Genomic DNA, 21,697 nt, shown 5'->3' with positions numbered 1-21,697 from the left:
TCTCTTCTGAGTCCCTGTTGCTATTCCACCACTATCATCTCCTCCATCATCCTCATCACCAACACCTTCTCATCACCACCTCCCTCCACCGCTTCACAGGTAAACACTGCGCTGGGCACGTGTGACGTTACTCTTTTGATCTTAGGACTTGGAAGAGTGTACTTATTTCCTTGGTTGAGCTACTCTGAGTGCTAGAGGAGAGTGTGTGTGTGTGTGTGTGTGTGTGTGTGGGAGAGAGATTCTTTTCTTGGTATGTTATTAATATTTTGGTGAACATTTTAATTTTTGGCAAACTCATCTGGCACAGAAGTAGGTTAATTAAGCCCCTATTTGCACAAAGCTATATCCTGGGGATGGGATGTGCATTCATTTCATAACTGTGGAGACCCAAAGGTTATTTTCACCCCTGTGCAAATGTGTCATGTGTCAAATTTAGTTCAACTTTCCAAAAGAAAAACATTATCTATCTGTACCGTCATTCTTCTTTGAGGATCACCAACAACATCTCTTTAATCCGATCCACCTTCAGAAACAACGCCGGTTATTTCCTTTTGTAGCTTTACTCCGTGCATGACGCATTGAAAAACTGCTGAGCTGTTTGTTTGAGTCAATTAAGGTCTCTCTTTTTAGATACTTTTTACAGTCTGCGGCATCTGCCACGTCTTTACGCTTCTTCAGTTTCAGTGTGCGAATATCGCTGTGGGAGCTCAGACCAACGCGCATCAATCTGAAATATTTTTCCAAATATTGTTGTTCTCTATAGTAGAAAAACTGTTGAATACTATAATTAGTAATAATTCCATTATTTTGCCCTGAGCGACAGCTTGGAACAACTGGCTCTAGCCCTAATGAAGGCACTGCTGGTTTGAAGAAGAAAGTCTTGATATATCACTGAACATGTCAGTTCTCTTCAGCGCTTCCTTTTGTAGAGGAAACACTGACAACAGAAAATACTTTTTTTTTTTTATCCCAAACAGATATGTACATCAAACTGAAACTCCTGTGGGGGAAGCTGCCTGAGGCACCTAAATAATAAACAAACCCGGAAAAACAGTGATATTACAAATACGAAACAGAAGAATAAGAAACAGCGAGTAGACCCTGACTCATAAAACCTGTCGCATTTGTTTTCTGTCTGTTTTGGATGTGAAGCCGCACAACTGGTCTCTAAAACACAAGGCTTTATTCCCCCATTTGTTTTTCGGCTGCCTTGCTTTCGTTCTGTGCATGTAAACGTTACATCCTTGTTCTCAGACACCTCTGTAAAACAGCTCGAGTATTCTGAGAGAAACCAGGAAACTTGACAACCTGATCCATGTTTCTGATGTTCCATGTAAAGGTCACGGCCAGAAACGGATGATAATGTGCATGTAAATGCTGCGGTGTGGCATTTGAGGCGGTTTCTGGTTGACTTTTCACAGTCCATCAATTAGCCATATGACTGGAGAAGGCTAGACAAGAGGAACATAAATGACCATAAATACTAAACATTAAAACCATACAGGTCTTTCTTTTACAAAATAAAAGATCACGTTTTCATCCATTATTGGGATGGTTGAATCCTGTTCAGTACAAAATAACCTTCACTGCTCTTTAAACCTAAATTTGTATATAGTTACATTTTAATTGAATAAATAACACCTGGAAAACATCCCTCTTTTAATAGAATTCACTGTATGTGCAAAAGATAGATTCTTGTCATATCACATATATTTAGCGTTCCAGTCCTGTTTTGATGTGATGTGAAATCACTTTACTAAGAACTTTACGTTAAATTCTAGCTAAATGTAAAAGTTTGCACATACACATCTGAGGAAATGCCTTTAAAATGATATAGAATAAAAGACATTTAATTAATTAAACTGAAATGGTGCAGCAATAAACATGACGTCTTGTGTTTAAGCAGTTCACTCAATGAGTGTATTGATCCGGCGAAGGGTTTATATTCAGTACATTTAAGTTGTGAAACGCTTTGGGACAACATGTTCTACTTAGGGGCAGATTTAAATAGAACGTCAGTGTTTAAGTAGTGAAAAGCTTCCACCAAAGAGCGGCACCGCATGCTGTTTAGAACACCAGTGGGTTTGTGTTTTCAGAGAGGCTCAAGTAGTTTAACCCTTAAACCTCTCAAAATGGTTGAATTTGAGGTGCGCCTTCATGCTGATCCGACCCGTTGTCTCCTGTCTCGTCTCAGGAGCTGCCGGGCGGTGCGGGGAGCTTCTGGCTGTGTCTGACGGGCGTCAAGCTGTCTTCTGACCAGAGTCCCGCTCTGCTTCACTAATGTCTCACAAGCGGCCAACCTCTGCGCTGGAGGGGCGGGGGGGTGGGTGGGGCAGCAGCGCCGGCGTCCTGGACGGGGCCTCGCCTTTGACGGACCTGGAATCGGCTCGGGAGGATCCGGCTCGACTCCTATCCTGTTCCTCCTCCTTGTCCCCGCAAACAACATGCACACGCAAACACATGCACGCACACATGCACATCTGCACTGACGTAGAGCCTCCCTCAGCGCCTGCAGCACCCCGCTTAGCCTCTCCTTGCCTTCTTCCCTCCCTCCCTCTCTTGACCTACTATTCTGTCTATGCAGTCACTCTGACCCCCAACTACAACCTCAACCTTTCCCCCCTTACTCCCCCGGGACTGTTGTTTCTTGTCTCCCCCCTGGGTTTTTAGAGGGCTTCCCTATGCAGTCAGCCTGGCGAGCACGCCGCTTTCAGCGGTGTCGTTGGCTTGGCCGCTCACTTGGCCGGGTCCGACGGGGACCTGAGCTCTCGGCAGTCTTGTCCTCCATCCTATGGGACCCTCAGCTCAGGGGGGGGACTCTTACCAAGTAGCTACGCCTCTTCCTCTTTCTTCACGGGCCTTTCCTGTTGGACGCACACATAGCAGAACTGGGTCTATTTCAGATGGACAGCCATATTTTGTCTCTCTTTGTTTTGTTTTGTTTTCTTCCTGTGTGCGCGCACAGTAAACCCGCCCGAGACCGAACTCACTAATTACTAAAAGTCATGTACAGAAACACTCATGTATGAAACCTGTATGTTAATTAATAAGACCTTATGGAATGTTGATAATGATAATTAACAAATATTGATAAACTTAAAGTGGTACTTCCTCATGTCTGCATTTCAAATAGGAGTGGAGTGCACTTCACAAGTGTCTAGCAGGAGTTTCCGCCCCCCCTCCCCCCTCCCCAAACCGCTCGCCGACCTAATGACAGCTCTCCCGTTTCTACCGGGAGATTAAACAATGAAAAGCGCTTCCTTTTTCTCTGCTTCTCTCCTCGTTCCTTTATTCCCCTCTTTCTTGCTGTCGTTTATTCGCGCTTTCTTTCTTACTTCCAAACAGGAAACGGTAGCACTAGAAATAGGCCAACAGGGGAGGAAAGTCATGAAGGAATGAGACGTATGTAGGTTAGGAAACCCTTCTCTTAGGCTTTATCAATGAATAAAAGAGATGACTCAAGTGCGCTTTACAAGGTTACTCGGCAGAAGTGCACTTTCCGAAGGCTATTTGACTGAGAAGCAGCTGGAGAGAAGTCGATGGCGTTTGTTTTACTTAAAGGCCTCAGGTGAACTTTAGTGGCACTTATCAATTCACACTTTATTATTTCTCCCTCAAACTGAAACTGGTTTTGAGACCTCAGATGTGAATAGAAAAATGCTCATCTTCAGCCTGAGACAGTGACATGTCTAATATGAATATGCTTTATATGATATATATGTATTAGAGGTATATTTTCAGCCAGTGAGCTATCTTCTTCAGAGATGTCAACCATTCCTCAGTTGTATGAACAGTTATTATAAAGTGTCGAACAGTTATAACTTAATTCACCCCCTTTACTGAGGAGCATTTTGACATGTGTAGAGTACATTTATTATATACTTTATTCTAATTAATATGACATGAAATAACAGAGTCCTTATACAACAACTGGCCAATATAAAGTTCTTTACGAATTTTAATGATGTTGATCGATCGTTGTAACTAAACCAAAGGTTGGCACTTAACTCAGAGAGCGTATTTAACATTGCTGTTTTTATTTTAAATTTAGGTTCAGATTTTGTTGTTGTTGTTGTGTTTTTTTTTTGGTTTGTTTGTTTGTTTTTGGGTTCTGGATGTGGGAGAATGTAGCCAATTGTAGCGCATGAGTCCGCTATGCAAATCAACCTTCCCTCACGATCCTGTATCAGAGACAAGTCAGGAGGCAGACACACCCACACCACGGGCGCTCTCATGGACTCTGGCAATGGCACGCAGAGGTGGAGGAGATCTCATGTTTAATGCTGCTGGTGAACTTTGTTGTTCTGCAATCTAACTGCTATGTTTCAACCGACGGAATGCAAAAAGAGAGCAACAAGTAGGGAGAGAGCAAAAAAAGGGAGAAAGAGAGCGAATGAATGTAAACTAAAGGATGAAAGTGTGTGTTTGCGAATGATGTGGTGGTCAGAGACGAGAGAGAGGTTTGGAGAATGCAGACGGTTCACTGTATGTGGGTGTGTGTAGACTGTGTGTCAGTTCTGGGGTGGTGTTGCTCGGGGAAAGAGGGAACCTGTATTTTTGCAATAAAGTTATTACCAATGCACTCCCACAGGGGGCGTAACCACCGTACAACTGTGTCATCATTTGTTGAACGATCAGGAGTAAAGATGATGTCAACCTGACAACTCCGCCTGAGAACTGCAGTGACCGAGTACAAGATAAAAAAAACATCTTCCACTTTCTGTTTGTATTAATTTATTCCACAAATCTATGATTTCATTTCTGCATGGAATGTTTATAATACTGCATTTCGTTTATTCTCTGAGGAATCCTTTAATACATTGTAATGGTCATTTCACACCACACAGGTTACTTTAATTTTAGAGCTCAGAAAAAAAAGCTCCTACCTAAATATTTTAACAGGTGTCAGCTCTTACACATGAAAGATGACCTAAATTACATGTCACAGCACTCATTTCTGTAGAAATAGTTTATTAGAAATGGCAGGTGTTAGAAATGTAAAATGAAAGGAAGTGCTAGGTTGCTGACTGTCTCAAGGGCCCAGTGTCATGATAAGAAAAAATATCAATCATATCTTTGAAAAATGCACACTTGCACACAAATTATCCAGATGTATTTTTAATTAGCTATTATACTTATCTCCTATTGTATTCGGGAAGTGAAGACATGAAATTCTAATTGAATTACATAGTTTTCATGATACAAGTTATTTATTCTTTTAATTGGAAAAAAATGCAAACTTGTAACATACTGAGTCCTTTTCTTTATTCCAATACTTAGACATAAGCTCATGTAAAATTAATATAATGTAATTTATCTTGACACCGAAACAATCACAACACAGAACACTTAATATTAACAATATTTGGTATTCTTTTGTGCATTCAAATTAAGATGAAGATATTTCTCTTGGGCTATTTGCAGTCGGGCTGATTGATTTACGGGTGTAAACAGGAAGAAGAATGTTGACATGGGGCCACTTAGCTGGCATAACATTTTTTGTTTTAGCCTATATTTGTTAACATTTTGGCAAATTAGCACAATTAAAAATATGCCGAATTAGCTATTAGCGGTTCATGTTTGTATTTCAGTCATTGCCTTGCAGACAACTATCACTACGTTTCTATGACACCGAAGAAAACGTAAACGTGAAGATTCTCGGCCAAGTTCTGGAGTTGGAGTATGGAGCGTCTTATTTCTAGGATTTCTAAGCGGATTTGTGGACTGTTGTTTGCAGCGGACATCGTTATCGGTAAGTGTTAGTCACACTGAATCTAAAAATGAATGTCTGCATGTTCATATTTGACAGAGTTATGACACCGACGAGGAGTAACGCCATTATTTTGACGCTAATTGCAACTCAAGTCAGATGGAAAAAAATCACTGGGGGTAAAAATGCTTTTTAAATACTAATGCTATACAAATGTACACTATGTGTGGTGTGTGGCCCTGTATAGAACTCTGAAAGTGTTTAAAAGTAATTTACTCAAGATACTTAAGCCTACTTGAATATTTCCCTCATCTGTTTGGCTACTTTATACTTCTACTTCACTACATTTTGGAGGGTATTCAATTAATTGACTCCACTGAATTTATAAAAAAATGTAAGTATAATTAGTTAAAATGATCCAGAACGTTTCCAGCTGCAACATGAAAGTGATGTACATATCCTACATACTTCTGAAATGGGACATTCTAATTTGCTTATAGTTTTGTACTTTTTTGACATAATTCAAGTTTTGGTTTTTCTTCAATAAAAGCAACTTCTGCACTCTTGTAGTAGTGGCTTCATACAATGGAAGATGCAACATATTTTAAATTTAACATGGAGTAAAGAGCCAGAGTTGGCCGGTCTGCAGTCTGTGCCTCTGCCACTAGATGTAAGCAGCGATACACTGGCCTCCAACATGCATTCACAAATTCAATCACTCCCACTCATTCACAGAAGTATCGACACACTGTCATCACTGACGAACACGCTCACACAAACAGCCTTTTGTTGTCAACGTCTTCTGTTTTAATTCAAGGTGACATGCAGAGTTTGCCAGAATTCTTGCTGAGGAAACAGGAAGAAGAAGAAATCTCAGGAATCCCTGCAGAACAGAGCAGAGGAAAATGTGATAAATGAATAGCCATTACCTTTCACATACACCTCTCTCCTGGGAGAAGTGGGAACTGGGAGAGTACATTTAATGGTTCTTTTATGTCGGTGCGTTGAGATCCAGTCACCTGAATTCAGAGACACTGGATGTTGTTGCTAAGTGCAGTCGTTGTAATTGGTCTTCTCTCCTCGCTTCTCCAAGGGCTGGAATGTGTGTAGGCTAATGTACTTTTCACATCTTTGGTGCTTGGAAACAACCTTCTTCCTTGATATCAGAAGTGAGGTGTTTGCAGTTGATTGTTAAAATGCAAATTTGCAAATATCGGCTTAATTTAAAGACGGACATAGATTGTCGGAGTACCTGGAAGCCAAGGCTATGCAGAAACTAATGTTGGGATGCAAATCAGACAAGGTGAGGTTATCATGAACATGTTAATGCAAAAACAGGTACTTTGTAATTGAAACTTTATTCCCATCCTATCTGAACGCGCACGGCTCCAAGAGCTCAGGCAGGAAGGTGTGATGTGGCACTGTGAGAATAAGCATGGAGTGAAAACTAATCACTGCAACATTTGTACTTAAAACACGGTGGCGTCAACCTGCCTGTGAAATTGTCAGTGGATGCTTCCAGGAGTGGATTAGGAGCGGTCCGCCTCCAGGAAGGAGAAGCTGTGAGCAGCATGTGAAGACGGATTCAATTAGTTTTTCAGTGGAAAACATTTGGAATCTGATCATAAACCACATGTTGACACTCAGAAGAGGTTAATGCTGAAAACACGCCAAAAAAACCCCTGATTTAAATACGAAGGATGTCTCAGTCTCACCTTTTCAAGCTTGGCTCAACTTTCATACATTTTAGCTTCACTGCATGACTCTATAGCTCAACTTCCGTTAGCTTTGTCAGCTTATTTCTTCCCCTTCAGATGTCCTTCATCATCTTCAGCTGCGGCTTGCCAACTTCAGCAGAACTTTATTTGGTCTGGATTTTATTAATGCTAAATTCAGCACGTTAGCATTAATCATAAGGATGCACCAATATGACTTTTTCAGTCCTGATACGGATACCTGGGCTTTGGGTTTCAGCCGATACCGAGAACCAATCCGATAAATTATTAAGATGTGTACCTCACTTTGTAAAAGTGACTGGGGTCATTCTTTTATGCAGAAAAACAGATATAAATTTATTGTTATTTATAATTAAAATAACAGTTAATCAAAACTTGTGGAGGTTGATTTATGGCGTTTTGCCAGTTAAACTCAAGAATAATGCAACAATTAGCGGGCTGAGCATGAACGTCCTTGTGTGTGCTCACATATGGTGCCATGTGCTAGTATGAACCAAGCTACAGCTGTGCTCTGTGAGGCTCATGCACAGCGATGCTTTGTGCATGAGCACGTTCACATGCTGATGTTAGGCAGATGTAATATTTACCAGTTCGTTTAACATTTGGTCATAAAATGATATTTTAACCTAATTATTGCGCTAGAGGAGAAGTCAGGGGCAAGTTGTTATAATTCATCATGACTGTCTGTATCAAAATGTCATGGCGATCCGTCCATTAGCCAAAAATGTCAACCTGCTTGTGGTGCTATGGACAAAACGTCAGTGCTGCTAGTGTGGCTGAAAATCCTCTGAATTAGTTTTTGCCATTTCACATAAAGCCCAGAGTTCCTGCAGCCACATTAAGTTTCAAATGTCACATTCGCTGAAGAAAACACGTGCGGATGGTATCCCTCACATGCCTTTTTTTTAACCAATGAAATGCAGCTCAGCTACATTTAGGAAGGTGTTCAGAGAGCACATTCCTGCAGCACAAAAGCAGATGAGACCACATGCAGTCACACGTCTTTTCTTCTTCTTCTCTCCTTCCGCTGCGGTTGGTACCGTCGGCGGTGTGGGTCGTGTCTCCGCACGTGCGGGGGGCTCACGTGCGGTGTGGCGGCAGACAGACGCTCACGCTCTCTGTGGGGGAGTCATCGCGGGCTAAAAATAGCGCAGCAGCGGCGGAGGGAGATGAGCTGGAGAAGACAACTGAAATAGAAACTTTGGGGTTATTTTTACCCCATGCGTCCCTCTGCTGTCTCCCACCGTGGCTTCCTCTCTGTAAAAAAACCCTTTTTGCCTTTTTCATCTATTGGTCTGTTTTTGTCTGTGTGCACCCCCACTTTCATCTTTGTTCAGTTGACTATGACTCAGGGTCATAAAGTAAAATCTGGCATGTTGCTTCCCTCATTAACAGACACACACACACACACACAGCGCCATCTTTATTCAGACTGTTCAACTTTTTGGTCAAATCACTGCACTTTACTTTAAAACACACAGAGCTGGTGTGAATGTTTGCAAAGCACATAAACATAGAGCTCCAGCTCGTACATCCCAGACAGACAGACATCACTGTTACCTTAGCAACCGTGACTTTCCCGGCAGCGTATCACAGTGCACATGTGCAGACCGGGTCATTAATTTCCCTCCAACATTCAAGTTAAGCAATTCATTCACTCAGTCACTCCTCGACGCAATGTGTTTTCTGTTGTGTTCTTTCTTTGTCTCGCTCCCTCGCACATTGAAGTTTTCGGTATACTCGTGAGGACACTGCGTTGACAGAGGAACAGAAACCATTGGGCACTGTGATGAAATCCAATACAACAGTCCTGTAGTATAAACTTGATCTGCCAAAATGTCTTCACAACAACAGTGTACACACACACACACACATACAAAGACATCAACCTGCCTTTATTTCCATATTGAATAAAAGTCAGAACTGATGACATTTTGTTCCGCAGTATATCTGTGATTCCGGAGCATTTTTCTTTGTTAAATCTCCTCCCCAGCTGTGTTTGCTGACAGCGCCAGATATCAATATTTAATGAATGCTACACATCTGAGTAGAGAAAGAAAAATTAAAAAAAAAACATCTGAGTAATGGCTGGGAGAAATGCGAACAAGCAGTAATCACTGCAATTATTATTCTCATTATCGCCGCCTTTTATTTCAGGCCTCGGACGCACAGCAGCACAGTCCTCTGCGTGTGTGTGTGTGTGTGCATGTGTGTGTGTGTGGGGGGGGGGGGGGGGGGGGATGGAAGTATTCCACTCTTCTATTAAAAGGCCTCCAGTTGGTTCATTAACTCTTAATCCATCACAGTAATGGTTGAAACCAATGCCATCCACTCTCTCCAGGCATAATGGACCCTTTTTTCCGTTGCCTATCTCTGTATCTTTTTCTGCGACTTTATTTTCACTCTGCCTCTTAAGTCATCCTTTCTCTCATTCTCCCTGACTCTGCTGTGCATTTACAACCCTCCTTATTTGTCTCCACGTTTCTGTTCCCTTTCAGTCATCCTCTCCGTCTCTCACCCCCCAAAGTCTCTCATATCTCCTCGCTTCATCCCTCCAGATCAGGTGGCTTAACTGTTCCCTGTCACTCATGGCAGCTCCAGCCAGAGGACACATTAATAATAATATACTGAAAAAAATCTATTGAAACATTACCTGAAGGGGGGGGGGGGGTATTGCGTTCTTAATGTCAGACAAAACAAGCAAAGTGACTCACCAGTTCGATGTTCAGTGCCAACAGGCAATTAGATGCACATGGTTAAGGTTAGGGAGAGATTATCGTGGCGGTAAAAGATAAAGAAAGAGAAGAAAACAGGATTTATTGTTGGTCTAAAATAGGACACGTCCATGTTTCATTGATTTCAGTTTAAGCCCATATAAATTGCAGAACTCCACTCCTCCTCGGAGGGATTCATTGCATCTCAGAAGAAGTAAATGGAAGCTGGCTGTTTTGTGTAGCTTGTCGCATTCGGTCTGGCTAAATCCAATTTTTTTTCTTCTCCACGCTACATAACCAACGCATCACTTACTGCACGTGCACCGAAAGTTGGCTCTAGATGTCAATCGTGTTCAGCAGGATCATCCAACTTGGGCGGATGTTTTCTGTCATCTGTGGTGCCACTTTTTCCAGGTTTTGTCAAAGGGGTGTCATAAGTTCTTTTGGACTCACAGGCAATCTGGTGCTCTGTGACAAATACTGGCTAAATCTGAGTGACTGACGCTGCTGTCTATTTTAATCCTCATCGCTAGGTTGTCATTTCCGATTCCCAGAGAGAGATTTATCTCTCCTCCGTAGTGCCTCTATCTTCCATTCATCTCTGCTGACCAGCTAATTGGCCCTCAGCCCGAACCCCCATGGCACAGTTATAATTGGATGAGCAGCTGGACATCATACAGAGTGTGTGTGTGTGTGTGCTTGCCACCATATACTGGACAAATTGAATTTAAACCTAGTTCGCTTAAAAGATGTTTGTTTCCACGAGGACTTAAGCGCAGCCTCCTGTGAACCAGTTTAACATGTTTACATCCCTTCATGATCTCCATGCAGATGAGCAACTATCTCACCAATCTCACCAATAATCGCTTGATGCAACGTTAGATTAGAGGCACAGTGCAATGTATGTTCAGAGTGAGAAGGGGATTTGAATGTATGCGTTTGAATGTGGGCACACCTGGCAGCACTGCACTGTAAACATTGTTGTGTGTGGTTAAGCGTGTATGTATTTAGAGGGCTTTGTCATTTGAACACAAACATACAGTTTTTAGTCTTGGGGCACTTCTTGAAATGACTGTTTGAATTGTTCTTTCTTTAAAAAAAACAACTGTCTTTTCATAGTTCAGGTTTATAAAGATTCCGAGTTTTCATTTGGCGGCAGCGAAACGTTGTGTTAGTGAAGTCAATTTGTCTGTCTGGAGTGTGTGGAAATCAAATATGTGCCACAGATGTGAAGGAAGCAATCAGTTATTCTTTAATACATCTGTGTGATTGAAGACTAAATAAGGATCTGCCTCTGTCAAAGCTGCATTCGAGCAAATAAATTATTCTTTCAGAGCAAATTAGAGGTCATGCTTTGGAAGAGGATTGATTTGCTTCGTTGGAAACATTAATTTATATGCGAGGGGAGAGATGTACAGTAACGCTGCAATCCCAGAGCAGATCCTAACAAGCAGAGATGGACCGCTTGACTTTGAACTGCTTTGATCATCTCAACAAACCCGATGGGCAGAGCAGAGGATATCTGCAATAAAAAAAGATGGATCATCTGGTTGGTTGAAGCGTGTCCAGTGTGCATGTAACTAATTGCAGCACTGATGCTCATCAAGTCCTTTCCTACACTGACAAGGAGTGCAGACGATTAAACAGAATCTTGTACGTGTTCACATCTTTCATGATGACACACGAGAGGATGACGGCGAATGAACGGGAGGACATCACTTAATCACAATTTATGGCTGACGTCTCTGAGTTTGATGGGGTTACCACAAAAAAAGAAGCATCTGCCCCAAAAGGGAGCATCCCTCTACTCCACACATGAAAAGGCAAAGAGATTAGATTAAAATGGCATCCAAGAGATTATGATGGCACAGCGGGTGAAGAGATTTCATACTGGCAGACGAGATGAACGAGGGCATGTCAAAAACTGACAAACAGCCAGTTGGACTCTTTCTCTGCGTGTACGTTCGTGTATAAAAAGAAGAGATTAGGTGAGACTGAGTACGGGGGAGAGAATGACATTCATCATCAGGTTTTTGAGAGCGTAGAGGGGGTTGAAGAGTGTGTGGGAAGGGGGGATTTTCAATGTGGAATAAAAGTGAAAAAACACAACAGTAAGAAGTGACTCTCAGCGACTTAAAAAAAAAAAAAAAAAAAGATAATAAGTCAAAGGGTACACAGATTTTGGCTAAAGAGGCTGTGCCGGATAAGCCGCTCTGCTTCTGACTGATCCTTGAAGTGAAGCATTCTGGGGTAGACAACGTAGCCGTGGCATTGTGGGTAGAAAGCATAATGGTGGAGCAGGGGTGGCTGGACAGCACAGCTGCGTCCAAACATTAGTTTTAGACATAGAGAGCTAGACAACAAAACATAAGCCATAGACGAGCTCTTAGTAGGATTTTCCACCTGCTCATAGCTGTAATAATCATGACGGGGTCAAAGGAGAAGTCGGGGACGTTGTTTCAGAGCAACAAATGGCTCAAAACAACCTTGGGATTTTAAAAGTGGGAGCTCACTTTTCATCTCCTTTTTCTTCCAGACAGACAATGTTGGTTTCTTTTAACCATGACCAAGGTGGTTGCAAATCCTTAGACACGTGTTCTGTTATTGTAATTATCACGACAAAGCTCCCTTTATCTAAACCATTAACCCAAACCAAGATTCCTTTAACCTAACCAAGTAGTTTTTATACCATCCTGCCGATACGGGCTCGGATCAGTAAACGATTTATGTGACATCGTAGAGCGCATCGGCAAACTACGTCTTTTGTTGTTTAATTCTCGGACCTAAAGAGACCAACAATTCAACTTATTTACAAAAATCAGCTGTTGCTGATTATTGTTTAGAAGGCATTATTTGGCCAAAAGGATGTCTAGCTGGTGAACATTTAGCAACTGATGAGCTAGATATTTCCCTCAGGAATTGGTGGAGACTAACTACAGAGCTAAAAGAGAGTGAATGTTGAATTTCCATTCACAATGTGGACAGAGGCATGACTCCAAATGCATGCTGATATGACTCTGTATCTGTGTAAATAAACAACTACTTGCTAACAAGTTCACCACATCAACTGAAAAAGTGATAATATCTCAGTGTTGTGTTCACAGCTTGTTTTTGCGACTGTGGAATCGCACACTTGCAGAGCGTCTCTATGATTGCTTGCCAAGGAGAAAGGAAACTTCAGCCAATATACTTTTTTTCAGAGCAGCTTTGCAGACGACAGGAAAGTAGAACAGCTTTTATTATGTCTTCCCACGGACGGCTTCAGAAAAAGGCAGATTGCTTCAAACCGTTGGGGGGAAGTTTGGCTTTTATTCACATGTGAGAGTAAGAAGGTGAGGAGAGAGCTGAGAAACCCATCGTCATCGTCAGATAGAAGCTAAAGCTACAGACATAGACTGTATATAAGAAGTGGACGTATCATCGTGACTTCGCACATTTGTGGACTGCCGTTATGAAGCCTTGAGTTCGTCGTCGCCATCTTGAATTACAGCCGTCGCCATGTTGTTTTTTTCCTAAAAAGAGCCGTATTCGGCGTCTCTGCGTCACTAGCGTAGCCTAGAAGTGCTTATGATTGTTAATGATGTGCTAACGTACTCTGCTGACGTTAGCGCCACAGGTTTTTACGTACAAATGTAACGTTTTAGAAACGTAAATCTTCTTCCAACCTCTTCGGGTAACTAGTATCACTATTACACAACGTTCTAGCATGAATAGCTTCAAATCCACTAAACCATACTGAGAATGGAAAACAAATCTGAAACAATTGCATGAGAGTCTATGGAGAAGAGTCGGATAGTTGTCCGACCCTGATCGGAGCTTGCCGATGCCACGCTATGATTGGCCAATATGCTTTTGAGGGGCTGGACTTAGCGAAGGGTCAGTTACTTCTTTTTAAAATATCTCAAGATAATTTATGTATTTAATCAGAGAACCGGATAATTAACTCTTGGGGAAAACTATCTTGTTTTCTCTAAAGATGACTAAATCAATAATAAATGAACCTGTTATCACAAGAAAACCACTTTGATAATTAACTTGTGACGGGGGATAATCGTCTGACCTGACCTGTGGTCACAAGCTTTGGGTAGTGACCAGAAGGAAGGAGATGGACTCACAAACACTTACAAATCATTTTGTCTCATGTTGCGTTCAGAACTCTAGAAATGTTCGTGATATTCTGATGAAAGCCACCGATTATGTGTGTGTATTAAACTGATCTATATAATTTATAAAAAAAAACTCCACTTCTGTTTTATTGTTAGCATCTCTGCCAGGAGATAATTAAATCGGTCGTGCGTGTTGTGCTAAGTGTGCATCTCTGTGTCTGTCCATGGTTCATCGTTGTCTACTTCTGCACCAAACTGCACAATATTTTTGCGTGGCCAGTTGTGGCTGCATCCTCAAGGACTTGTCATGGTTGCGGTGACTCACACTTTCTCGAAACGCTTTTTATTGCCTTTTTATTGTTTGATGCTTCCTTTGACTGCCTGCTGACTCCTCACTCACTACTCTTAACCTGCTACTCTGTGCCCAGAGACAGATATTACATGCCTTTTTATTGGGCATTCAACCTCGTTTTTTACACGTATATTTACAAGCCTAAATAAATGCTTCAAATCGGGATTACCCCCAAGACGGAGCTGAGAGCTAAAATGAGAGCATATCTGTTGTGCGAGACATGCGAGTGAAAAACACGTCTGAGACACTTGCAGTCTATGTCCAATCGTGGGTTGTGTTTATTCAATGAAACATGACAGCAGCGGTCGTTGCAGACACACCTGGCGGAGATCTGCTCTCTACTGAGAGCACTTTTCTAGTTTTCGTTATGTTACTTTCCTCTCATCTTTGTACCATCCTGAAGTGTCACTCACATGCATCAGAAGAAAGAGAACTGTTGTGTGTCTAGGGGGAAAGTCATTTAGAAAGTCTCACTCTAGAGTCAAGGGGCCAAAGCAAAGCAGGAAAAGCCTTCTCGAGCCTGACCTGGACATTGGCTGAAACATGTAGATGTCGTGCAATATTAAAGGCTTTTTATTATACTCTGAACTCAAGCTGTGCCATTTAATTTACTTTTCTCACACTGATGTGATGTTCTGCAGACATTTGGCCCAAGAGACGGAAGCTCATCCGACCCCAAGACCTCTTGGAGCCTTCTGTAAGTAAACCTATGATTTATTTAATTATTTATTTGCTGATTCCAGCTGATAATGTGAGTACCGCACTTGTTTTTCTGCCACTCTGAGCACTGGGGGTCATTCATGGCATCATGACGTAGTCTGAAGCTTCAGACTGAACAGCTTTTACCTTTGCCTCCTTTGTTTAATATCCTCCCGCCTCTTATTTCCTCCCCTCTTTTTTTAAAACACACCTGTTGGTATTTTATGTGTGTGTGTGTGTGTGTGTGTGTGTGTGTGTGTGTGTGTGTGTGTGTGTGTGTGTGTGTAAGAAGTAAGTGGTATCAAGTGGATGTTGCTGCATGTTATCGTACACATCACTGCTGCGACTGTGTACTATGTGTTATATCTATTTGTCTATTTCAGAGATGTGGAGGTTTTGGCTCTGGATCAGCGTTTATTGTGATAAAACAGAGAGATCCTGCTTTTTTCCATTTCACTGGTAATCCCTGCGCCTCCAGATCCCCTCTGACGGTCCTGCTGACGAGCTCGGGGGTCTCAGCAGGATTTAAGAACACATTTCCAACTCTTCGTCACTCGTCATCTGATGCTCCTCTCCACATCTCTGCTGTCTCCAACACTTCTGTCTCATTCATCGCCCTCTTTTCCCATCTGTGATGTGCATGAATGGTTCATTTTATGTGATAATTCTTAAAAGTACACTCTGAACTCTGAAGTGGATAACGCACAGTGCCCACCGTACAGAATCCTGTGCTCCTCTCTTTGTTGCTTTATCGCAGTTTTAATCCACCAATTGGAATCATATCTTTATAGTGCCGAGCTGAGGTTATTAATGCATGCCGTGGCGGGGGGAGGAAGAAATCTGTCACATGCAGCCATTTTGCTGCGTTGTGTCGCCGGTTTGAGGCACAGGAGCGTTGTCTTTGGATGTGAAGGCCGCTTTCACCTTGTTTGGTGCGTTTTATACTGTACATTCATGCAAATCATTTGTTCACCGTGGTAACATGCGTTAGCATCACCCTGTGTGTGCAGTAATGTTCCCTTAGCGATCAGAGAGGTGTATTTTGGCGATTCATAGTTCAAAACGAAGGGAAACAATGTAACTATCCCCCTGTAATATAATGGGAAGACACCTGTTTTTCATCCTGTTTCTTCCTGGTCGTCATTACTCATCAAATTAGGGTGAGTTGCAGTCTTGAATTTAGAATTTAAATTTAAATTTAGTGAAGTGGTTTAGATATACATCTTACACAAGAATAGCTCTGCATAAAGTAATTGTTTTCTACAGTATTTTGTGTAGTGTCCGATAGTATTTTCTATTATATAAAGAGTGTCATCTGTTGCAGGACGGTCTTAACAGGATTTACACACTAACTGACCTCAAGCATGAACAAAATAATAACGTTCTCAACAAACCGCAGCGCTGCAGAAGAATGGTTCACCTGCAAAATATCGCTGATTCTGTTTTATTACACGATATCATTTTATTGTCTTCCATCTTCGCATGCATTTTCTGCAGGAGAAGCATTTTCTAGTCACGTTTGAGATAGAGCTACCATGTGGACAGCCAGAAGAAGAGATAATATGATAAGCCTGTCAGTCTGTTGCATCCTAGAAACTCTGACAAACCCCTCTGGGTCGGTTGTTAAACTGGTTCTTCTGGAGCGATTCCAGGTCCCAGAGCAGCTTACCAGTCCCAGCTTCTACCGACAGCCTCGGCCAGCTCTCTTACATCACCAAACACACAGACAGATGGTCGTTAATGTCCCATAAATATGAGTTGATGCGGTATGCTAACCTTCTATTTTAAAGGCAATATGGTTAACATATGTCATTAAACAATCATTTGGTTTTTAACTTAAGTTGAACATTTAATCGATCTAATCAATTTGAGCAGATTACTAGTTTTTTAATAGCTTGTACATATAATATGCCAGAAGTGGGACACAGGCAGCTTGTCAACATGACCGGCCCTTGTAATACCATTTCAACAGTCCGAGTAATTAGTCATGTTAATCCAGCTCTCTGGAGTCAAACACTGCCGCGCTTATTGGACATTAGCAAACCACAGTTGTTGCTTTATGATAGTTCTCTCTAACGCTGGGTTGCAAATTAGACATTAGCAGAATTTGTACGATACTTTAATCAGATCACTCTTCTTATAATTTGAATGAACAGCTGTGGGGGTTGATGTAGAAGAATGCAACGCGTTGTATGTCATCAGGAGGTATTCTATTTCATTTTAAGAGTTCTTAGCTGATTGAGTAGCTCAACACAGTATTACTTCAAAATGGGTCCTAATGTGGTTTAACAAAAATCCTACTGTCTAATGATTCATCTGTACCTTGAAAGGTGTTTTGTTGAAAGAAGCTTAAAGTTTCAGCGCTGAGAGTAAATTGCAATTTGCATTGTCCCGTTGGAAATTCCTTTGTAATCTCTGGGATTTAAAGGGGAAGCTGCTATTGTTTGAAACAGAGGTTATTATGTTTTCAATTTGTTTGGCTGTTTGGTAAATATAATGCATGTAGATTGTGTGTGTATGTGTGCATTCATGTTAACATCATCTGTGCATATGCGTGTTTATTTGTCAGCTTTGTTTATCCCTGCAGTGTGACACCTGCACAGCCTTCCAGCCCTCTCACAAGTGCACATATACAGTGTGTGTGTATATATATATATATATATATATATATATATATATATATATATATATATATATATATATATATATATATGTGTGTGTATATATGACTCCAGAGGAGAGCTGCTGACCCTGAGCGAGAATGAGAAAGATGAAAGAACAATAAAACAAAAGCTGCAGTGATCCGAACACTGACTCACATTACACCTATAGTGTCTGCTGGACCGGATGCCCTGAAGTGTCTTCACCTATATGCCTGCGTCATGGTAAGAGTGTGAGTGGTTGCTTTCAGCCCTTTCCAGAGCTGTGTCTTTATCTCACTGATCCACGACCCCTGATAGTGTAAAAAAGAGCAATGGAGGACAGAAATCATTGCTCAAGGGAACTATTTATCAGCTCCTGTGAGAACAGGGAGAAAGGGCTCTATTCATTTCATTTCCTGGAATTTAAAGTCAGATATATGAGTCACGTATCGAACCTACATTCACTCGTGCATTGCCTGTGTGCCCCTTTGGATGCACGCACTGAAAAAGCTAGAGGGAGTGCAGCTGGGAAACTGGTTTACCTCAACACACAGAATCTCTTTAGCAGCAAGGATGTGTTGGTGAGGAAGGACAGTTGGATGTCCTAAATCGCTCCACATACCCTGCATTGAAACACCAGCTCCAAGAACATGTGTAGAAGCAGAACGCCACTAGACATCATCAGTCAGACTGAAGTGGATCAATGCCCCCTGTGGTCATCTAAAAGCTCTTTCATTTCCCCATCTGATGGCTCTTCTCTTCATATACCAATCATTCTGGCAGCCCCCCTGTCGCACAAAAACCCTGTCGTTTTATATGCAGAACTACACCTAGCGAAACAGTTTTGTCTGAGGCATATACAGTAGCCAGGCTGATATCACTGTGTACTTACACAGGAGTACACCAAGGCTTTTAAATGAAGGCTTAGATGGGGTCCCAATGGGAGCTATGGGGTATGACACTTTGTAACTGGAGCTGCGATGATGGAGGGTAACAGCAGATGGCGCTAGTAATAAAGGGATGGTGTCCGCTCAGGTGCTCTTTGGGTTGCTCAGCCCGACAGAACTTTTTGTTGCGTATTGACATTTAATTATAGCGAAAAAAGCAAATGCCCAAGTCCCCTCTCTGACTGAAGTTTATCTGCTAACGACGTCTGCATTCCTCATATCTTTATTTTTCATATTTGATATGTTTTAACAGGGATGGAGCCATTATTCATATATATATATATATATATATATATATATATATATATATATATATATATATATATATATATATATATATATATATACTATTAGCTGTGCTTTTCCCATCATGAAAAACACATTTTATTTTTACTAGTTCATCCAATTTCCTCTGCCCTTCACCGGAGTGAGTGGGCATGCAAGTAGAGGAATCTGGTTGTTACAATTGATAACAGTTCTTTACTTTTAATTGCTATTAAATTAAATGACTCCGCAAACAGCGGAGTCATTGCTACAGGCTTTCATTGATTCTGCTGTATATGTTTCTGTAGGACTTACTTACTATTTAGTTTCTCTGAATGTTGCTTAATAGACTAATCTGGTAGACACATTGTGTTTTTCTGACAACAAACAAACATAAATTGGGTCATTAAATAACGTCACCTGACCTGAACAGGGATAAGGAATGGAGGAAGGAAGGAAGGAAGTTCGAGGGGGGGGGGGGGGGTCTTGCCAGACAAAGTGGTATTGTTTTGGTTTTTGTATTAGTTGCTTTGTTTATATAATGTTATGTAAGTCCAGACCCAGATTGTGATCCTCTTAATATCAGCCAGAACTCCCCGTCATGGGACCAGTTATTTTGTGGGTCTTGCAGCTCCCAGAGGGCCGCGTTGCTTGCAGATACAAGATACACACGCATGGACACGCTTTACACACAAAATCAAAATACACAACCCCTATTCAGGAAAGATGTTTGTTAGAGAGTTCAGTGAGAAGGCAAGAAGATTAGAAACGGTCAGACATGGTGCAACCCTAAACTCACATGTCTGTGTGTGTGCTTGTGGATATTTTGTGGCAGAGAAGTTGTTAAAATTAAATGATTTAGTGCGGTGCTATGAAAGAGGCAGATGTGCAGAGAGCATGGTGACCCTGTGCACAGGGGTCAAGCCCGGAAAAGGCACTAGATACTTTTTCCTGTCACTCATCTTTCCTGGAACCAATCACATCTTTCTACAGGCCAAAAAAGCGTAAATCCCAGAGTTAACTTCGATCCGCTGTGTCCCAGAATTTCCGTTATGCTGTATTGTGCTGTGTATGAGTATTAAACAGCATTAGAGAGCATTAGCAAAATATTATTGTTGACCACGGAGTAGGGCGTTCTATAAGCGGTGAATTGGGTTATGGGGGCATGGGTTAGTCTGCAAAAACCAAAAGCAAGCACAAAGGCTAACAGAGAGGGCTGCAGCAAGAAGAAGGAAAGGAGGTTTAAGGGATACGACATCATGAAAGCGAGGCGTCACAAGACCTCTTCCCTCCAGAAGGAACACAAACTGTCACGCTGAAATTCCTCAACATCTGAAAATATTTCCAATCAATTATTCAGCCTTTCATCCTTTCTGCTGTTTGGCTGAATGTCATTAAAGGCACGCTTTATTGTTCACAGCAGCAGTGAGAGTCACAAGTAAGCATGCTCTAGTACAGTTCTCTCTTCCTCGCCCTCTACTGCAGCACAGCCATCCATTATACCTTCCCCAGAGGTCATGAGACATGAGAGAAATTCATGCAGCATACACACACTTTAGTGCATCTTCAATGTGTAATCATGCTGCCTGTCCTGTGACGACACTGAATAATAATTTGCATCATGCTGTATTCTCAAGCGGTAGCTCACAACAGGGCATGGTATGTTGTTGTTATATAGAAGCTAAGGGGCGTGGTTTGACCAGATCATCAAGTATAGCGATATGTGTAGACCTTTCGTGGAGGTGTGTTGCTTGGCGTTGCGGGGATGTTTCTCCACGTTCTGCGGTGCCAGAGTTTCATTTGCCAAAAGCTCTGGAGTGATGTTTCACACTTGTGGCCATTGAGTCTGGTGTGTATACCTGTAACCAAACAGAAAATGACACTTTTTACATTTATCCTTTGCAGTATGGATCTGATTTCTTAGTGGGTGGAGCTAGAATGGCTGCTGCGTCTGAGGTAGGTGGTAAATATATGTCTCCGTTAATGGAACGGTGCAAAAGGGGATCGTCAGGCTGTTCATACTGGATTCCCCCTGTGCTCTCTTTATTTCTTTGGTTCTTTGTTGAAGGGCAGTGTTGAATACTTTAGCCTGCGCCCAAAGGGCCAGTTAGACGTCAAAGCACATTTTATTTAGCAGCCCCTCGGGTGTGTGTTGCGGTCCAGCACCTTCTTTATCGCTGTGAAGTCATCTTCTGATAGTAAAGCATGATGATGTTGTGGTGTTGAGGCCTTACTTTTCTAAGGGTTTTCACAATGCCAGTGAGTACATTGTTGTCTTCAGGCGACAATTACAGGGCCATTAATGGTAATCAATAATGACAGTTACATTAATTAATCATTGCGCTTTGTGGCGCTTCTGTGTCCGGTGTGAACCCAGCTTGAAGCAGCTCTGCTTGTCATTTAGCGATTTTATTTCTGGAGCCTGCTCAGACCACTCCCCATGATGAGACCACCCTGGAGGTCAAAGTTGACCTTAAATGTTATCATTTTGTAACGGGTGTTTTGTGTCTTTATGTAACGGTTCCAT

The 21,697-nt window shown here is 41.8% G+C and overlaps 1 protein-coding gene across 1 annotated transcript in view; it reads left to right on the top strand.

Annotated features, from left to right (window-relative positions):
• Window positions 1–2,281, top strand: part of usp54b (ubiquitin specific peptidase 54b) — a gene marked incomplete at both ends in the record, with an annotated part of 36,301 nt that extends 34,020 nt beyond the window's left edge. The window contains one exon of the mRNA XM_079182932.1: window positions 2,195–2,281. Coding sequence (XP_079039058.1) covers window positions 2,195–2,281 — 87 coding nt within the window. The remainder of the gene's footprint in view (window positions 1–2,194) is intronic.
• Between the last annotated feature and the right edge of the window lie 19,416 nt (window positions 2,282–21,697).

This window comes from Pholis gunnellus (genome assembly GCF_910591455.1).
Source record: "Pholis gunnellus genome assembly, chromosome: 21".
In the NCBI taxonomy this organism is placed as follows: domain Eukaryota; kingdom Metazoa; phylum Chordata; class Actinopteri; order Perciformes; family Pholidae; genus Pholis; species Pholis gunnellus.
This window is presented reverse-complemented; position numbering and strand designations above follow the sequence as displayed.